The sequence below is a fragment of the Aspergillus aculeatus genome (genome assembly GCF_001890905.1).
Source record: "Aspergillus aculeatus ATCC 16872 unplaced genomic scaffold ASPACscaffold_1, whole genome shotgun sequence".
Classification (NCBI taxonomy): domain Eukaryota; kingdom Fungi; phylum Ascomycota; class Eurotiomycetes; order Eurotiales; family Aspergillaceae; genus Aspergillus; species Aspergillus aculeatus.
The window spans coordinates 3,097,131-3,111,565 of NW_017962976.1; the positions used below are offsets into that span (position 1 = coordinate 3,097,131).

The 14,435-nt window shown below is 53.1% G+C and overlaps 4 protein-coding genes across 4 annotated transcripts; 2 read left to right on the forward strand and 2 right to left on the reverse strand.

Moving 5' to 3' along the window:
• Positions 1–57: 57 nt before the first annotated feature.
• Positions 58–1,505, reverse strand: ptpB (tyrosine protein phosphatase PTP1; the record flags this gene model as incomplete). Its single annotated transcript, XM_020203147.1, has 3 exons — positions 58–888; positions 956–1,221; positions 1,337–1,505. 3 exons carry the CDS (start codon positions 1,503–1,505, stop codon positions 58–60), a joined length of 1,266 nt encoding a protein of 421 aa, XP_020061532.1.
• Positions 1,506–8,006: 6,501 nt separating this feature from the next.
• On the forward strand, positions 8,007–8,861 carry midA (putative cell wall protein; the record flags this gene model as incomplete). Its single annotated transcript, XM_020200498.1, has 1 exon — positions 8,007–8,861. The coding sequence occupies one exon, from the start codon at positions 8,007–8,009 to the stop codon at positions 8,859–8,861; it is 855 nt and encodes a 284-aa protein (XP_020061533.1).
• A 1,374-nt stretch (positions 8,862–10,235) lies between these two features.
• ASPACDRAFT_38765 (uncharacterized protein) lies at positions 10,236–11,231 on the forward strand (the record flags this gene model as incomplete). The annotated part of the gene is made up of 1 exon (XM_020200499.1): positions 10,236–11,231. One exon carries the CDS (start codon positions 10,236–10,238, stop codon positions 11,229–11,231), a length of 996 nt encoding a protein of 331 aa, XP_020061534.1.
• A 461-nt stretch (positions 11,232–11,692) lies between these two features.
• Positions 11,693–13,149, reverse strand: pex19 (putative peroxisomal membrane protein receptor Pex19; the record flags this gene model as incomplete). Its single annotated transcript, XM_020200500.1, has 3 exons — positions 11,693–11,806; positions 11,896–12,848; positions 12,936–13,149. 3 exons carry the CDS (start codon positions 13,147–13,149, stop codon positions 11,693–11,695), a joined length of 1,281 nt encoding a protein of 426 aa, XP_020061535.1.
• Positions 13,150–14,435: the final 1,286 nt, after the last annotated feature.

The window sequence follows — 14,435 nt, forward strand, 5'->3', positions numbered from 1 at the left end:
AAAATATGTACTGGAGAAGATTATAGGTGAAAATTATAGTGGCCGCGAGGGGGGCGCTCATTCATTATCAGACACCTCCGGTGTCCCTGACCAGCTACGCGTCGGTGTGGACGGCTCCAACTCCGGTTTGGAGGAAACGTGGTAGTCGGCGAGGTGGTTGGCCTCGTTGGACAACTTGGCCATCTTGGTGGACCGTTCATCCGACTTGCGCCCGGTAACCTTGCCCAATTTCAGATCGGTCTGCTCGCGCAGGACCTCGTATATAAACTGCAGCTGCATCTCATTGTAAACCATCATCATTCGCTGCTCGCGCATCTGGTTGACCGTCTCAAAGACGGGATCGACCTCCGGGTCGACGGCCTCCAGCAGCTGGCCCGATTCGAGTTCCTGCAGCAGGTGGTCGAGCGCGATGAAGGTGCCGGTGCGGCCCACGCCGGCGCTGCAGTGCACGATGCGTGGATTGTCCGGCGCGCTCTTCGAGTCGGACAGCTTGATCAGCTGCAAAAGCGCATCCCGATCTTCGCCTTCGGGTTTGGAGTAATCGGCCCAGCCAGCAAATAAGAAGTGCCACACGGTCTTGGTCTCGCCGCCGAAGGTGAGCTGAAGCTTTCGGATTTCAGACCGCGACGCGGGATCCCACGAGGTCTCCAAAAGTGTGACTTCCCCCAAGAGCTCGCCGTTGCCATGCTGATCGTCGTCGCTTGCGTACTGATCGGACTCGACCTGCCGCAGAGGCATGGAAGGGCTGTCGCCGTTGAGGGGAAAATACTGCGAGCATTTCTCGCGCCCGGACTCGAAAGTCTGCGTGAGCATGACGACTACTCCGACGTCCTTGCTCTCATGGAACACCATCTGCCAGAAATGGGCAACATGGCCAAGCTTCGGGCCCTATTTGTCCATGATAACCGATTAGTAGAGGACGCAGAAATGTCCTGTTCGTATGTGCCCCGCTTACCTGGGTCGCTATATACCTCCTTGCCTGCTGCGACACTGAATCCTGAAGAACGATCGGCGACGCGTTGATGAAGTCGCATTCACCTTCCGGGACGCGCAAGTGAATGCGAGAGTTGGCCCATGCCTGGACGTTCATATATCGGTTCCTTGCTCTAACTTCCGGATCTACCTCTAGCGCCCAACGATGTGAGGGGTCGTTGGCCTGCGTGCCCTCCAGAAGCCGCGTCCGTTGCATCCATTCAAGTTCTTCGAATTTGTTATGGATTTCTGCGATACCAGCAAGGGCAGTGTTAGTCGAAGAACCAGCGCATGAGATGGAGAGTGAAGACAGCAAGTAGCAAGCGCATGGTGGGAGGGGTAGAGAGAGCGGGCGCAAACGAACCTACGACCGACTGACAGAGGAACGACGGCACGGAATCATGATCGCCAGCGTCCAACGCGGGAATGTCATCAGAGCTGTATGCGATCTCCAAACCTGCCTCCGTGTCCTCGGGGAGAGCGCGCTTGGTAGACTGGACGCTCGTGTCGATTTTAATGGAGGGATGCGCCATCTTGGCCGCAGCAATCCTCTGGAAGGCCCGAACCTTACCCAGGACGCCGCGCGCCTTTTTGGAGACCCGCTTTCTGGTGGCTGCGAGTGTACGAGGACCGTTGCGGAGACTGGCAGTACTATGGGGAGAAGGAGAACGGGAGGTTGGGGCAGTGGTGGTGGTGGGAGGGTTGACAGTGGTCTCGTAGTCGTTGGGGGCGGCGGCGGCGTCGTGTGGCAGCAGCAGGGATGATGAGGGGGATATCTGAAGCGTTGACAGATCGGGACAGCTGTGGAAGCTGCCCCTCGACACGGCAATGTGCTTGGCCAGATTTCTCGATCTCACGGGGACAAGGCGCGCACGAATCGTAACGTTAGCCAGGCTGACTCGTCCGACGGACTAATCGTTTTTGTTTTCAACCAAATCGGATTGGCGTCACTGCAGCTAACAGTTTGCAAGTATGGATGTATGTATGCACCGGGAGGTATTTGGACAAGATGATCTCGGTAAGGGTAGCCCTGAGGGGTCGCGGAGGGGTTGAATGAGATTATGAGTTCAATTCAGGTGGCAAAGATCGTGGCTGGTGAAATTCTTCTGCTATATTTATTTCCTTGACGATGGAAAATGCCACACCATATCCCAACGAGAAAGGGGGAGAATGCTTGAACCTGGGCCAAGGCCAGAGGAGCGATTTTTTTTTTCTCTCTCTCTTTCCCTTGCCCTCACGGATATTCCCCTCGCGGCGCTATTTCGAAGCTGCACTCCCCGCACTGCCAGAGGACGTGGCCACCCGTCCGATGACTTTTTGTCGGGAGGAAAGAGAAATAGAGCGAACGTGGAAACAAGCAAGAATGCGAAGAGGAAGTATAGCACGTCAAGATGTCCTTGCAAGTCAAAACCTATATCAACACAGACGAAAGAATTTTTTTCCAGTGACCGCGGCAGGATCGATCTGTATAAAACTAACGGTATTGGACTAATCACTACAATGGGATTCATAGCTGGTCCTGGCAATCCGGAGATGGGCATGCATAAGGTATTCCCAGGGACCTTGAATTGTTTCGTTGGTCTCGGGACAAGAACTGTGATGTAATCAGGAGACCTGGATCAGCTCCAGCAGGCGATTCAAGAGTTCCCTTCATCGATCTATGTACTCCATACCTTGATGAGAGGGAGGGGGAGTCAATAATTCATTTAATTCATCTGGGACAGTCTCCATTCATGATCGGAGATGCATTCTTGTAAAGGGTTCCATCCCGCGTCGGAGACTTTTCTGTCTCTCATTGGCCCCAGTTTGCTGTTTGCTTGCTCAGTCTCGGCTGTGGCTGTCATTGGCCCTGTCAAGTCAAGCACCGGTCGGATCCTTAGGTAATCTCTCATCTCGGACTCGCTCTAATCTCCGCTCTCTCTCTCTCTCTCTCTCTCTAAGCACCACAAGTGTGTTCCCATCTCCGTAGCCATAACCGCCACCTGTTTATGCAACCACTGACTACACTGTCATCGACAGTGCTGCTATTGGTGTTCCATCGGTAAACGATAGACGGTCGACTGATCAATACCCTGAGGATATCCGCAGGAGCAGGATGGTCTTCCGGATGCTTGGGCTCCAAGCGTTGGAGGTGTGTGTCTTTGGGCATAATGGATTCCTCTCATTCCTTCATCACACAGCAGCCTAATGCTAATGCACTTTCCCTTCTCTCTCAGACCCTGCTCGTTCGTCAGGTTTGTCAACGATGGCCGAAGTCCGCTGCGGGACCTTAAGACTGACCAAAGTCGCTCACTATAACAAAAAAGCTGCTCTCCAGCCGGACGTTTCACCGCGTCGTTGGGAAGGTCCATGAACAAGTCGAACGTGTGAAACACGGCGTGCCTCCGCCAGAGACGCCCCGGATTAGCGGCGCCGGCCGTCTCTCAAACCCTGGTATGCCAAACAACACACACACAGATTGACTGCCATCTGTGTAGAGTCTCGAAACACATTGAGTGGGGATTGGTGGTCCTGACAAGATACATTCCTAGATTCTACCTCGAGAAGGTTCTGGGTATACTTCAAGGAGGAGTGCCAGAATCAATTCAAAGGAAAGCCCACGGAGAAGTACTGATCGGCAATCTGGAAATTCGATTGCGGAGGCTCATATCAACCAATCTATATCCCTATGATACCCAACAAATAAGACTGTTTTTAAGTAATTCTCCGGTTTCTTACTTGGTGCCAGACCAACTCATGGTGTATTGCATAGCGTACATCCATCATCTGAACCAGTGTCGAGCGAGCACTCGTCCTGCCTCTTCCACTTCATTAAATCGGTTCTCTCGTCCACCCAGCTCGAATCTGTGAATGAAAGTAAACATCTCACAACTGTAGGCAACATGAACCATCAATGTTCATATCTTCGCACCAGCAACCTCAATCCCGGAAACTCGTCGACTGAAGAGAGATGTCATCCAGGAAGAACCCATGCATCTAATTATATGCCTACCTCGCAGATATCCAGCCTTGCCCATGTCGCAGTCGGCACGCCCGCCTGTGCGAGCAAGACCTGCACAGCCGCTGGGAAGTCATGCACAACTGACTCCCCCAAGGCAAAGCAGGGCAAACCGCATAGACTAGCACAAAACCCTTTAAATATCATCTACTGAGTACTAACTTAGGGTTGAAGCAGTCGCCAACTTAGATAGATTTGTCAAAGGCCCCCCCAAGCATTCAAGCTTACATACTTCGCCATCCGACTGTACGGGTACATGAGTACTGTACATTAGATGTACACAAATCAGATGGACATTAGACCGACCCTGTCTGTCCAGAAGAACATCAGCATACACACACACATCCACCCAAACAACATACGCACGCACGCGTAGGCCGAACCCACACACGCCCCGGTAGATAAACCCGCGGAACCTCCAAAGCTCCAACCGCTCCACGTAGTCGTCACCACACCCACCCACCCACCTGTTCGGGTTCCAGATCCAGACCCCTACGAGAAAGTGCATGGAAGTACAGTACTCAACCCGACAGAGTAACCCCCTTCCTCCCCAAGAGCCCAGTCACGTTGGATGACGACCACCCCGGTGGGGGAGGGGGGGTTGGCAGTGAAGAGTGCAACAGGAAGTCTAGAACCCGTCACCCACTGCCGATCAGCCGGAAAGCATTGAGGGGGGGAAGAGGGAATGTTGTGGAAACGGCAAAGTCACGCCCTAAATTCCGGAGAGTTATCTACTACCTATCACCTTATCTGAATGTATTGCAGAGACAGTTGGCTATTATGAAGAACGTCTCATGAGTATTATTATTGGATTGGAAAGTGGCCCCATCTTGTTTATGTTGTATGTGTTTTTTAGTAGGGTTGAATCGGAAGCCAGCAGCAGTGCGTGCCTCTCCGTCCGTGGTTACAACTTACCGCTACAGGTGTCATGCAGGGTCTCGAGGGGTCTGGGCTGGGCCTTTTCCAGGCTGTTTCCCTCGCCTCCCCTTACCCTTCCTTTTCCTTCTGTTTACTTTTGCTAAGGTACTGTGTGTTTTTGCCAACTCAGCAGGGTGTGATTCTTTTCCATTCTCAGAATTACCACTTACAGGTTTGAGATACAGAGTTGCAACTTGCATTTCCCATAAATTTAGTTCGGGAACGTCTACGACCCGAATCGCAGATGTGCCCGCTAATTAGCAGAAACCAAGAATCCATATGCGTATTGCGTTAAGGGAAGATTAGACGGGATACTCCGTAGGGTATTCTCTTCTTCGTAAACATCGGACAACGAACATACGGTGAGCCAGACAGAATTGATGGGAAGTGACGCTGTGGCAGAGTCAGCAGAAAGTGGCTTCGCTTTCGTGGCAACTGCCGCCTTTCCTCGTGGCAACGCTCGGGTGGCTTGCTAGCAACTATTGTTTTTGTGCTTAAGCTTTGGGCTATGAGTGTTTACGAGGGTTGGATCAGGTGGTTTTGTAAGACTCCTGCTACTGTCTGGAAGGCCCTGGCGGTGGCTTGTTTATCGCACCGTACAGTGTGATGTGTCCGATTGATCGTACTCAGTCCGTCTCTGCAGGTAGTGGCTGATTTCAGGTGGCTTGCGATGGGAACGAGTGATTCTCAGCCGGCAGCAGGGGCCCTGGTACTGCGCATCTGTGCATACTGTATCTCGTGTACGGAGTAGCTCGCCGGGATATCCGGGATCGAAGCAATGCGGCTTGAGAGGTATGATCTCGGATGATGCATACGATACATACATGACTACATAGTAGTAAGAAATAGTCAACCGGAGCATGCGGTGGTCTAAAGGTTGCGGCGAGGATCTCTGCATGATGATAGCGAGGCTTAGACAATTTTCAACGACTCTAGCATGTTGCTCTCATACAGATTCCTATATGGGTAATCCGACATATTGGTAGGCGAGAGAAATTGCATGATGGTTGAATTGCGAATGCAAGTCGCTTAGCAGTTGACTCTGCTGCTGTCGCTGCACGGTCTTGCAGGTTCTGAGCAGCCCGATACACTCAGCTCTAATGGGTGGACTTTAGGATGATATCACTCTGGGTATCGCATGTCTACATCTGAGACACCCTTACATCACGGATCAGAGAGGCGGAGGGGAGCTGTTAACTGTCTTTTTCTGAGGGAGTCAGGTGTCAACGAGATCTGATAAGACCAAGCTTTGCCCATCCGATCATGCCTCAACTGCGTGCGACACGCAAGCTTTGCCCATTTCGACATTGTCCAGACCACTTGGTTGTTCCATGGCAGACTGGCCAGACACAAGTCAAGACCAATGGACTCGTTCGAGATGCACAAAGCTCAGGGCCATAATAGTATGTATGCATCCCAATTGCTCCGGATAACGGCACAATACCCACCGTAGGGCATTCTCCAGCATCGCCTAGTCACCCAAGTACTGTACACATATCCGTAGGTCAGAAGGGATGGCTTGCCCCTGCAGTTCTTTCTGTCTCGCCACGCTAAACTATGTTGGGTGGTTAAGGCGATCTTCCCGCCCCAAAAGAAAAAGAAAAAGGAAAAAGGAAAACAGAGTAGTCTGATTATGGAGCACCGTCGGCTGCACCGGCATAATGTCGATGGGTCTAAGTCGAAATTTTCTTTCAGGCACGAGACCGGGTACCAATCAGAAATTCCTTTTCATGCAGTACCTTTTTGCACTATGTCCCAGGGTCTGATGGATGATGTGGACTGACTGAGTAATTACTCCACTGCCCACGACGCGGAGGAATGCGGGACTTTCAGGCGAAACATGAAGTCCAAGGGAGAGAAACTCGGGCTGGTGGATGGCATTGTTTGGGATGTTTGAGTCTTGCCTAAGGACCTAAGGAGTAAGGACTGTAAGAAAGGAACTGTAAGATGAACCCGAGTGAGGTTCTGTGGTACTGTCATCGTTGGTACGTCAAATCCACGGTACAGACCTTAAAATAGTATCACCGAACCATAGTCGCGGAATCTTCATTAATTTGTTGATGATCGGATAAAGATCTCCCACACTATCAATTTGGCTAGTGATGAAGGGGGATGGCAAAAGCAGTGTGCTAGCCTAAGCAGTCATAATTAGTGGTCTACCGGCTTCACTGTACTGTACACAGTATGTTCATAATTTAGTCGTAGTACGGGAATATGGAGACAGATAATAATCCTAACGGCCTTAGGGTATGAGTGAGACCCATTGATGAAGGAGGTTCGGGTGTGCCGGTGGAAAGACCACGAATCAAAAGTGGGATTGCCGACCCAACCTCCCCCTCCGAAGCCTCCAAACAAAGACACTGCCCCGAAGTCAGGCGCCTGAAAATGCTCACAAAGTCACAATGGGCTAACAATGCACAAAATGTTCCAAAATATAGTGAACCCCCTGGTCAATCTGTCTCATATTGCTCCCGCTGACTGGCCAGTGGACCTCATTAGCGCCAACACTAGGGAGCGCCCACGGCTGGGCGCGCGTTTACCATTGGTGATTTTGGATTGCCTGGCCCCGGTGACTTTCAGCGGCCGGACGGTTGTGCAAAGGACTGCAGTGAAGTGAGTGAGTGAGTGACTGATTACTGAGTGAGCGAGAGAAAGAGGGAGAGGCAGAGAGCGGATCAGTCCAATCCTTTCCTTCCCGTCCCCCCACTGCCACTCACTGACCTTTCCCTTCCCTTCCCTTCTCGCCCTCTCCAGTCCTTTTTCAATAATCTCCATCCCGCACCTCCTTACGCTCTTTCTCTTACCCACCCCATATTGCATCGTGTGTGTGCCCTTCGGGTGTCTTCTACATCTGCAGTCTCTCGTTAACCCCTCCATTTTCCATCTAGACACCTATCTCATCGGTGTCTTTACCCACTCCACGCTCTCCCCGACTACAGATACGATCGCTTACTCCCATCTGGGCTTTTGTCGCGTTGGAAATCTGACCTTCTCAATATACCCATCTACGTCTCGTCTGCCAGTCATCTCCCACAACCTCCGTCCGTTCGGCGCTGGAAGCCTTTGAGAGATACTAGACTTCCGACTTAATACCCCCAACCAACCAACCGCTGTCATCATGCGAGCCGCTCGTCTTTCGTTCCTCCTTTACTCCCTCTCCCTCGTGGCCGTCGTCGCTGGCCAGAGCGCCGCGGTCACGGGCGTAGGAAACGCTGTCACCTCTGCTGCGGCTGCTACTACCGCAGAGGTTGCTCCTAACACAACGTCCGAGTCAACCTCATCAACCGAGTCGACTTCATCCACCAAAGAGACCACCACTTCCACCACCAGTCAGTCTGAGCCCACTACTACGTCAAGCTCAGAGACCACGAGTACCACGGAACCAGCAGCCAAGACAACCAAAGCAGCGGATACGACCGCATCTCAAACTACTAATGCTGCCGCTGCCACCTCTAGCTCGTCGAATAACAACAACAACAACAATAACAACAATAACAGCAACGATAGCTCTACAACCACTTCCGAGACCACGGCCCAGACCACTGCTACCCCTGTCGTTAAGACCGTTGTCACCACCGAGACCATCAGCGGAACCCCTGTGCAGACCACCATCACCACTACCTCCACTCCGGTTAGCAGCGCGACCGATTCTCCCAGCCTCAGTGGAGCCTCTTCCAACAGTTCCAGCGGCAGCTCCGGCCTCTCGTCTTCTCAGAAGAAGATTATCATTGGTGTTGTTGTGGGTGTCGGTGGTGCGATCATCATTGGAGCCATCGCGGTGGTGGCCTGGAGAATTCATGCTCGGAAGGCTGCCCATGACAACGACGAAGCTGCCGACCTCATGAGCGGTACTGCCGTTGGATCCGGTGCTCGCGAGAAGGCTCCTAGCCCCGGTGCCGGTGGCACGCCCTTCAAGACCACGCTTGACCAGTATCACAACCCTGGTCCGGTGAATGCGGCATCAAACTTTTAAGTCTGGCCCGATATTCGGTCTCTGTATCTGCTTGTCTCAGATAAGATACAACGTCTGGATATTCCCTCCGGAACTGTAAAGTTTGTACGATTATGACGCAGTTTTCATGGCGCTTGTGGGCGAGGAATTCCTCGAGTCTGATTTTTCATCGTTATCCAGTCCTTTGTTCTGATGTGTGTTTCACATTTGAAGAATCACCCTTGCCGTTCTCTGATAGACTACATGTCGCTTCTTTCCGACATATACTACACTCCTTGACATAGCACAGCGGATTTTGTTCTAGCATGATTGGTCTCTGTTTACTTTGATTCCCCCCTCGAAGCATTTGATTCATTCTAGGGGACGCTGGACAGTGGCATCCTCGCGTCTCACTATCTTTGCTCTCTGGATTGCAGGTCTTCGATCTCAGCCTTCAAAAAGCTTTTGATTGTATGTATTTAATTGACCGAATGTTTGAGAAGTATCAAGTTTGTTCGTTGTAGGATCTGCGGTAGATTGTTGACCAGAAGGGCGCCTCCTGAAGCATGTTATGCAATATTTTGCTTCGGGGGCGTCAAGTAGACGGTCTCATGATCAGTCGATGGACTACGTATTCCCCTGCAGATGGTCGCTGCGCGTACCATTTCACATCCCGTCCGGCAGTATGTCGTCATTATGCTTTGCCTAGGGATGCGAAATGAATGCATTTCAGGAAAATGTGTTTCTGAGTGGCTATCACTGAACCCATGAAAGGTTATACAGTTTCGAATCGACACAGTGCTGTATTGGAAGTGTTCATTCCCATTCGGCTTGTGTAGGTGGATTGCATATCTAGCCTATGCCTGAGGCAAAACGCGTTGCGCCCGGGGATTGTCCCTGAATATCATCGAGCTTTCTATAAAGAAGCATGATCTTCAAGTTGACTACATTACCGCCTCCTATTTGGGCTGGGGGGGGGAGCTGACATGTCATGTCTGCCTTTGCGCTGCCTGTGAGCCTGAGGCCTGAGGCATGAAGCCACTTCAAGCACGTGATTCCGTGTCTGACGCGGACGCGTTGCGGGAGGGAATTTCCCATCCGGCATGCGAAATGCGAATACTTTCCCTTTTATCGCAGTGGCTGGGACAATCTTCCAAGCGACAGACACCGCTGTAAATAGCCAGAACATCTTCTCGCCATTGATGCTTATCACCCATTGGAGTCCTCTTCTTTTCTACAACTGATCTTATCTACATCCACAACCATAGACAAAAAGTGGGACTACCGCTCGGAACCAAGCCCAAAACCTCACTGCTCGTACCGCGGAATCACATCACGACTGCCGAGTACAGTACAGTTGCACTGCTTCTCTTCTTCTCTCCTCCTTTCCTTATCCGCAACAATTCCCCGCTCGCAATGATGTTCGCGACGCAGCCTGTATATCAACGACAGGAGCAGCAGCAGCAGCAGCAGCAACCATTTTCGAATCCATGGCACACCACCGCAACCACACCCACGCGTCCCTCACCACTCTCCTCTCGCCGTCACCACTCTTCACCATCTTCATCCTCCTCATCAATGGCCACCCCCAGCACACCCAATACCAGCTACCCCAACAACCGCAACCTCTTCTCCAGCCCTCTGGCCAACACCGCCAACACCGCCGCCGGCGCAGCACCCACCGACCCCGAAACCCCATTAACAACCTTCTTCCCTTCCTCCCCACTCCAACCAGACCCAACATCAGCATCCTGCTTCGGATCGCCAGTCCAAAAACCATTCTCCGCTGCCACGAGCGCGGGCCCGCTCTTCTCCTTCAACCTCGACAGCAACAACACGAGGACTCCAACAACAACAAGCCCGATCGCATCCTCCACCAACAACCCCTCCCGCTTCGCCGCCCGCTACGCCGCCCAGATCGCCAACCCGCTCGCCAACGCCGCCGCCCGATCCACCAGACCCTACACGGGGACCTCGGCCTCGCCGGCGGCGCGCACCACCCGGCGTAACGCGTTCTTGAACCGCGTGAAGCGGGACCGCGCGGACGGGCGCTTCGAGAACCGCGGCGAGCAGCTGGTGCTGCTGGAGCATGTGGCGGAGCAGAAGCGGTGGCGGGAGGCGATGCGGCGGTCGGCGGTGAGTGAGTTGGGGCCTGGGTGGGATGGGTTGGTGGAGGAGGAGGAAACCGAAAGGGATGATGAGGGTGCGGGTGCGGAGATGGACGCGCTGGATCAGTATCTTTTAGAGCAGGAGCGGGGTGCCTTTGCTGAGGTGGGGGTGGAGAGCGGGTTTGATGCCCCGGCGGGCTCAGGCTCGTTTAGTGATGAGGATTATGATGATATCTTTATGGATCTGGCGGGGGAGACGGAGATGGAGGGGTTTGCGCATAGTCAGGAGATGGATATGTCGTGATTCTTTGGGGAGTGGTTGTCTGGTTCGGAATGTCGCTGGTCGACTTCGGGAGTCTGATGAAGGTTTTTTTGTGTCATGAACTGCTTGGGCGTTTGCTGGAGGTTGGGTTTAGGGGCTGTGTATTTATACGGTATGGGACCAGTAGATGATGGTTGCAGGCTCTGGGTATATAATGTATGGTCTCAATGGCATGGACGCACGGGTGAGCGACGTACTACAAGAACTATGATTGCCATATATTCACTTTCTGGGTCCCTCCCTCTCACGACCTTTACACACAGAGTCACTACTTTCTCGTTGCCAGCCACTAAGTCAAACCATCATGACATACGTCTAGGGAGAGCGCAAACAGAGGGATATATGTACAAGACATAGACAGACAAATGCCAGAGGAACAGCAATCATAACATCCGATCAAACAAACATCAGCATCCACCAGTGCGAGAACAAGAAATAGACCTCTACTGCTGCGGACAGTCCGGAGCGCCGGCCCCAGCTCCAGCCCCTCCACCCATAAGATCCTCCATCATCGGCGCCGGAATCAGCTCATCCGGGGGATTACCACAAGCTTGCATCTATACAACAGTCAAGTCAGTTAGTCCACAATCAGGTACCCCAAACCTGTCCCACGGTTTTTAGTTGTAAGCTGGCTGGCCACACTCACCTCCTGCATCTTCTCCCACACATACTCGCGACACTTGGGATCCTCATCCGTGTACCCCTGCTCCTCGAACTTGGCGACGATCTGGGCGACGACACCGGCCTGCTTCTCGTAGCGCTGCAGCTCCGCCTCGGACACCTTGCCGGAGGCCTTGTTCTCCGCCAGCCAAGGGCCGAACTTGGTGTCGAGCTCCTTCATCGGCTCATACAGGATCTCCTTGTTGGACAGCTGCTCCATCATCCCCTGGAACATCTTGGTCAGGTCGGCGTCGTCGCCGTCGCCGCCCGCGCCGCCCGCGCCGGCCTCGATCGCCTTGATCAGCTGCGCCACCAGGTCGTCCGCATCATCTCCGTCGTCTTCTTCCTCGGCCGCGGCCGTCGCCTTGTCGCCGGACTCCTTCATGCGCTCGATCGTCCGCTGGATCGTGTCGTTGAAGGTCTCCGGTGTAGCGGTAGCTGCAGCATCAGTCGCTGCAGGCGCAGGCGCACTCTTCGTCGCGGACGCTTCCCCAGCCGTCGCACCAGCGCTACCACCAGCGCTACCCTTCTTCTTACTCTTACTCTTCTTCTTCTTGCTGCCGCTGCTGCTGCCGCTACCACCACCACTACCCTTCGCACTCCCCGCCTCCCCCTTCATCATATCCCCAACCAACTGCTTCAAGAAATCCTCCGCAGACACCCCACCCTCCTCGAGCAACTTGGCGAACATCTCCGCGTCCTTGTCAAGGGACTCCTCGTCCCCAAACCCCTCGGGCATCCCACCCGCCGCCGAGGCATCACCCGCGCCCGCGCCCATCAAATTAGCCATGTCCTTCTCGAGTTGCTTGAGGAAAGCTTCCTCATCCAGATCGACATCCTCCGTGGCGGTAGCGGTGGCTGCACCTGTCGTGGCGGCGGCGGAGGAGGGCGGCTGCGTGGTCGTGGAGGCGGTGGGTTTGTTGAAGTTATCGAGGACCTCTGTTTTCAATTTACCCCGCTTACTGTTAGCCGTCACTCTTATCACTTTGAACACAAACAAAAGGAAAGGAGGAGGGGAAGACGGACCGTCTAACTCGTCGAAATCGGAATCATCCTCGTCGTTGTTGGCGGGTTGCGCGGATTGGGAGGTGGTAGATGTTGTGCTGCTCGTGGGGTTGGCTGTCGTGGTCTCTGCGGGGTTGGTGGTGGAGGGGTTGGATGGTGTTTGGGCGTGCTCGCTTGCGGTGGGTTGCGTCTGCGCAGGACTCGCGTGTGCTTGGGAGGGGGGGGATGAGGACATTCTCGGCGTTGCTTTTGGGGAGGTTGTGTATAGCCGAGGTGCTGGGGAGGGGGTCCAGGGTCTGGTCTATTCCAGCTTCTCCGGTGGCAGATCCGCAGGGTTTTTATATCGAGTAGATAAAGTTGCGGATTTTCGCGGTAAAGGATGAACCTCTTGTTTGGAGTCAAAATGAGTGGTGAAAGGCCGGATGGTGTCTGGAGGTGGGGGGTGGGTGAATGGTTTAGGAGGAATTGAAGATTTGAAGATTTGTTAGCGTTGGCCCTTTCATTTCCTTCTTCATGTGAAGAAGCCTGATTAATCCGGAGATGACATTGGAGCGCGGCGCCGCGACTCAGGTTTCCCGAGGCCCCCGTTGGCGGGTTGGGGTTGGGGTTGGGGTTGGCTCTACTGCTAACCACTAACTACCTCACAACTTCGAAATGCCGACCGACCATGTCAATTAGAATAGTTTATGTTGTTTCAGTGATGACCTGGTTGGATTCAATGGGGGTTATTGCCCTGTCTTGAGGGGGTTACACTTGAAGTTATTGCACCCCAACTGGATTTTCTCTGCAATTGAGAGGCAAGACTCGAGCATCGATCGGTTCTTACAGGGTGCTACGGAAATGAAAGCCAGGGATCAAATGCCACAAGCATAACTCAGTATACGTATGACAAAGAGGCCTTTCTTCTGACTTTCCACCATCTTTCTGGGGAAAGAGTGACAAAGCAATGCACCGCAAACCCCAGAGTCGAGTCGCACATAAGGGAGGTGCATGTTATTCTGCTTTTGCCTCGACTACAACTGCAGGGTTTAAACTTCTACTTGTTGTCGTTCGATTATGGAGACAAGAATGCCAGCTCGTTGTCTCTCCTCTCCCTCTCACGATGCCAAGGACCCAAGCGAAATGCCTGCTTGCCCTGCCATCAGCCCATCCATTGTTGCGAACCCTCAGCTGATCCCATGGCTTGCACCTCATGATGATGATTGATCCCTCCCCGGATTGACAGGCCTGTAGTAAGCCGCGGGCATTTACACATATTGAGGTTGCAGATCTGGGAAAGAAGCGCTGTACTGTATGTACTGTATGTCCTGTACGTAGTAGGCGAGGGCCGGCTCTCGGCCTGCACAAACAGACTCCTATCGGAGGTCTCCTAATGTGTTACTGTATCGGTACACTTGGGTGATGGCAAAGTCCGGCCTGGGTCTGGTTTCTGGTCGCATTCGAGAGTACGAGTAGTGCTTATGTCGCAGGGATCTCATCTAGCACTGTTATGGCAGGTAGCGAATTGTTGGCAGGTCGTCA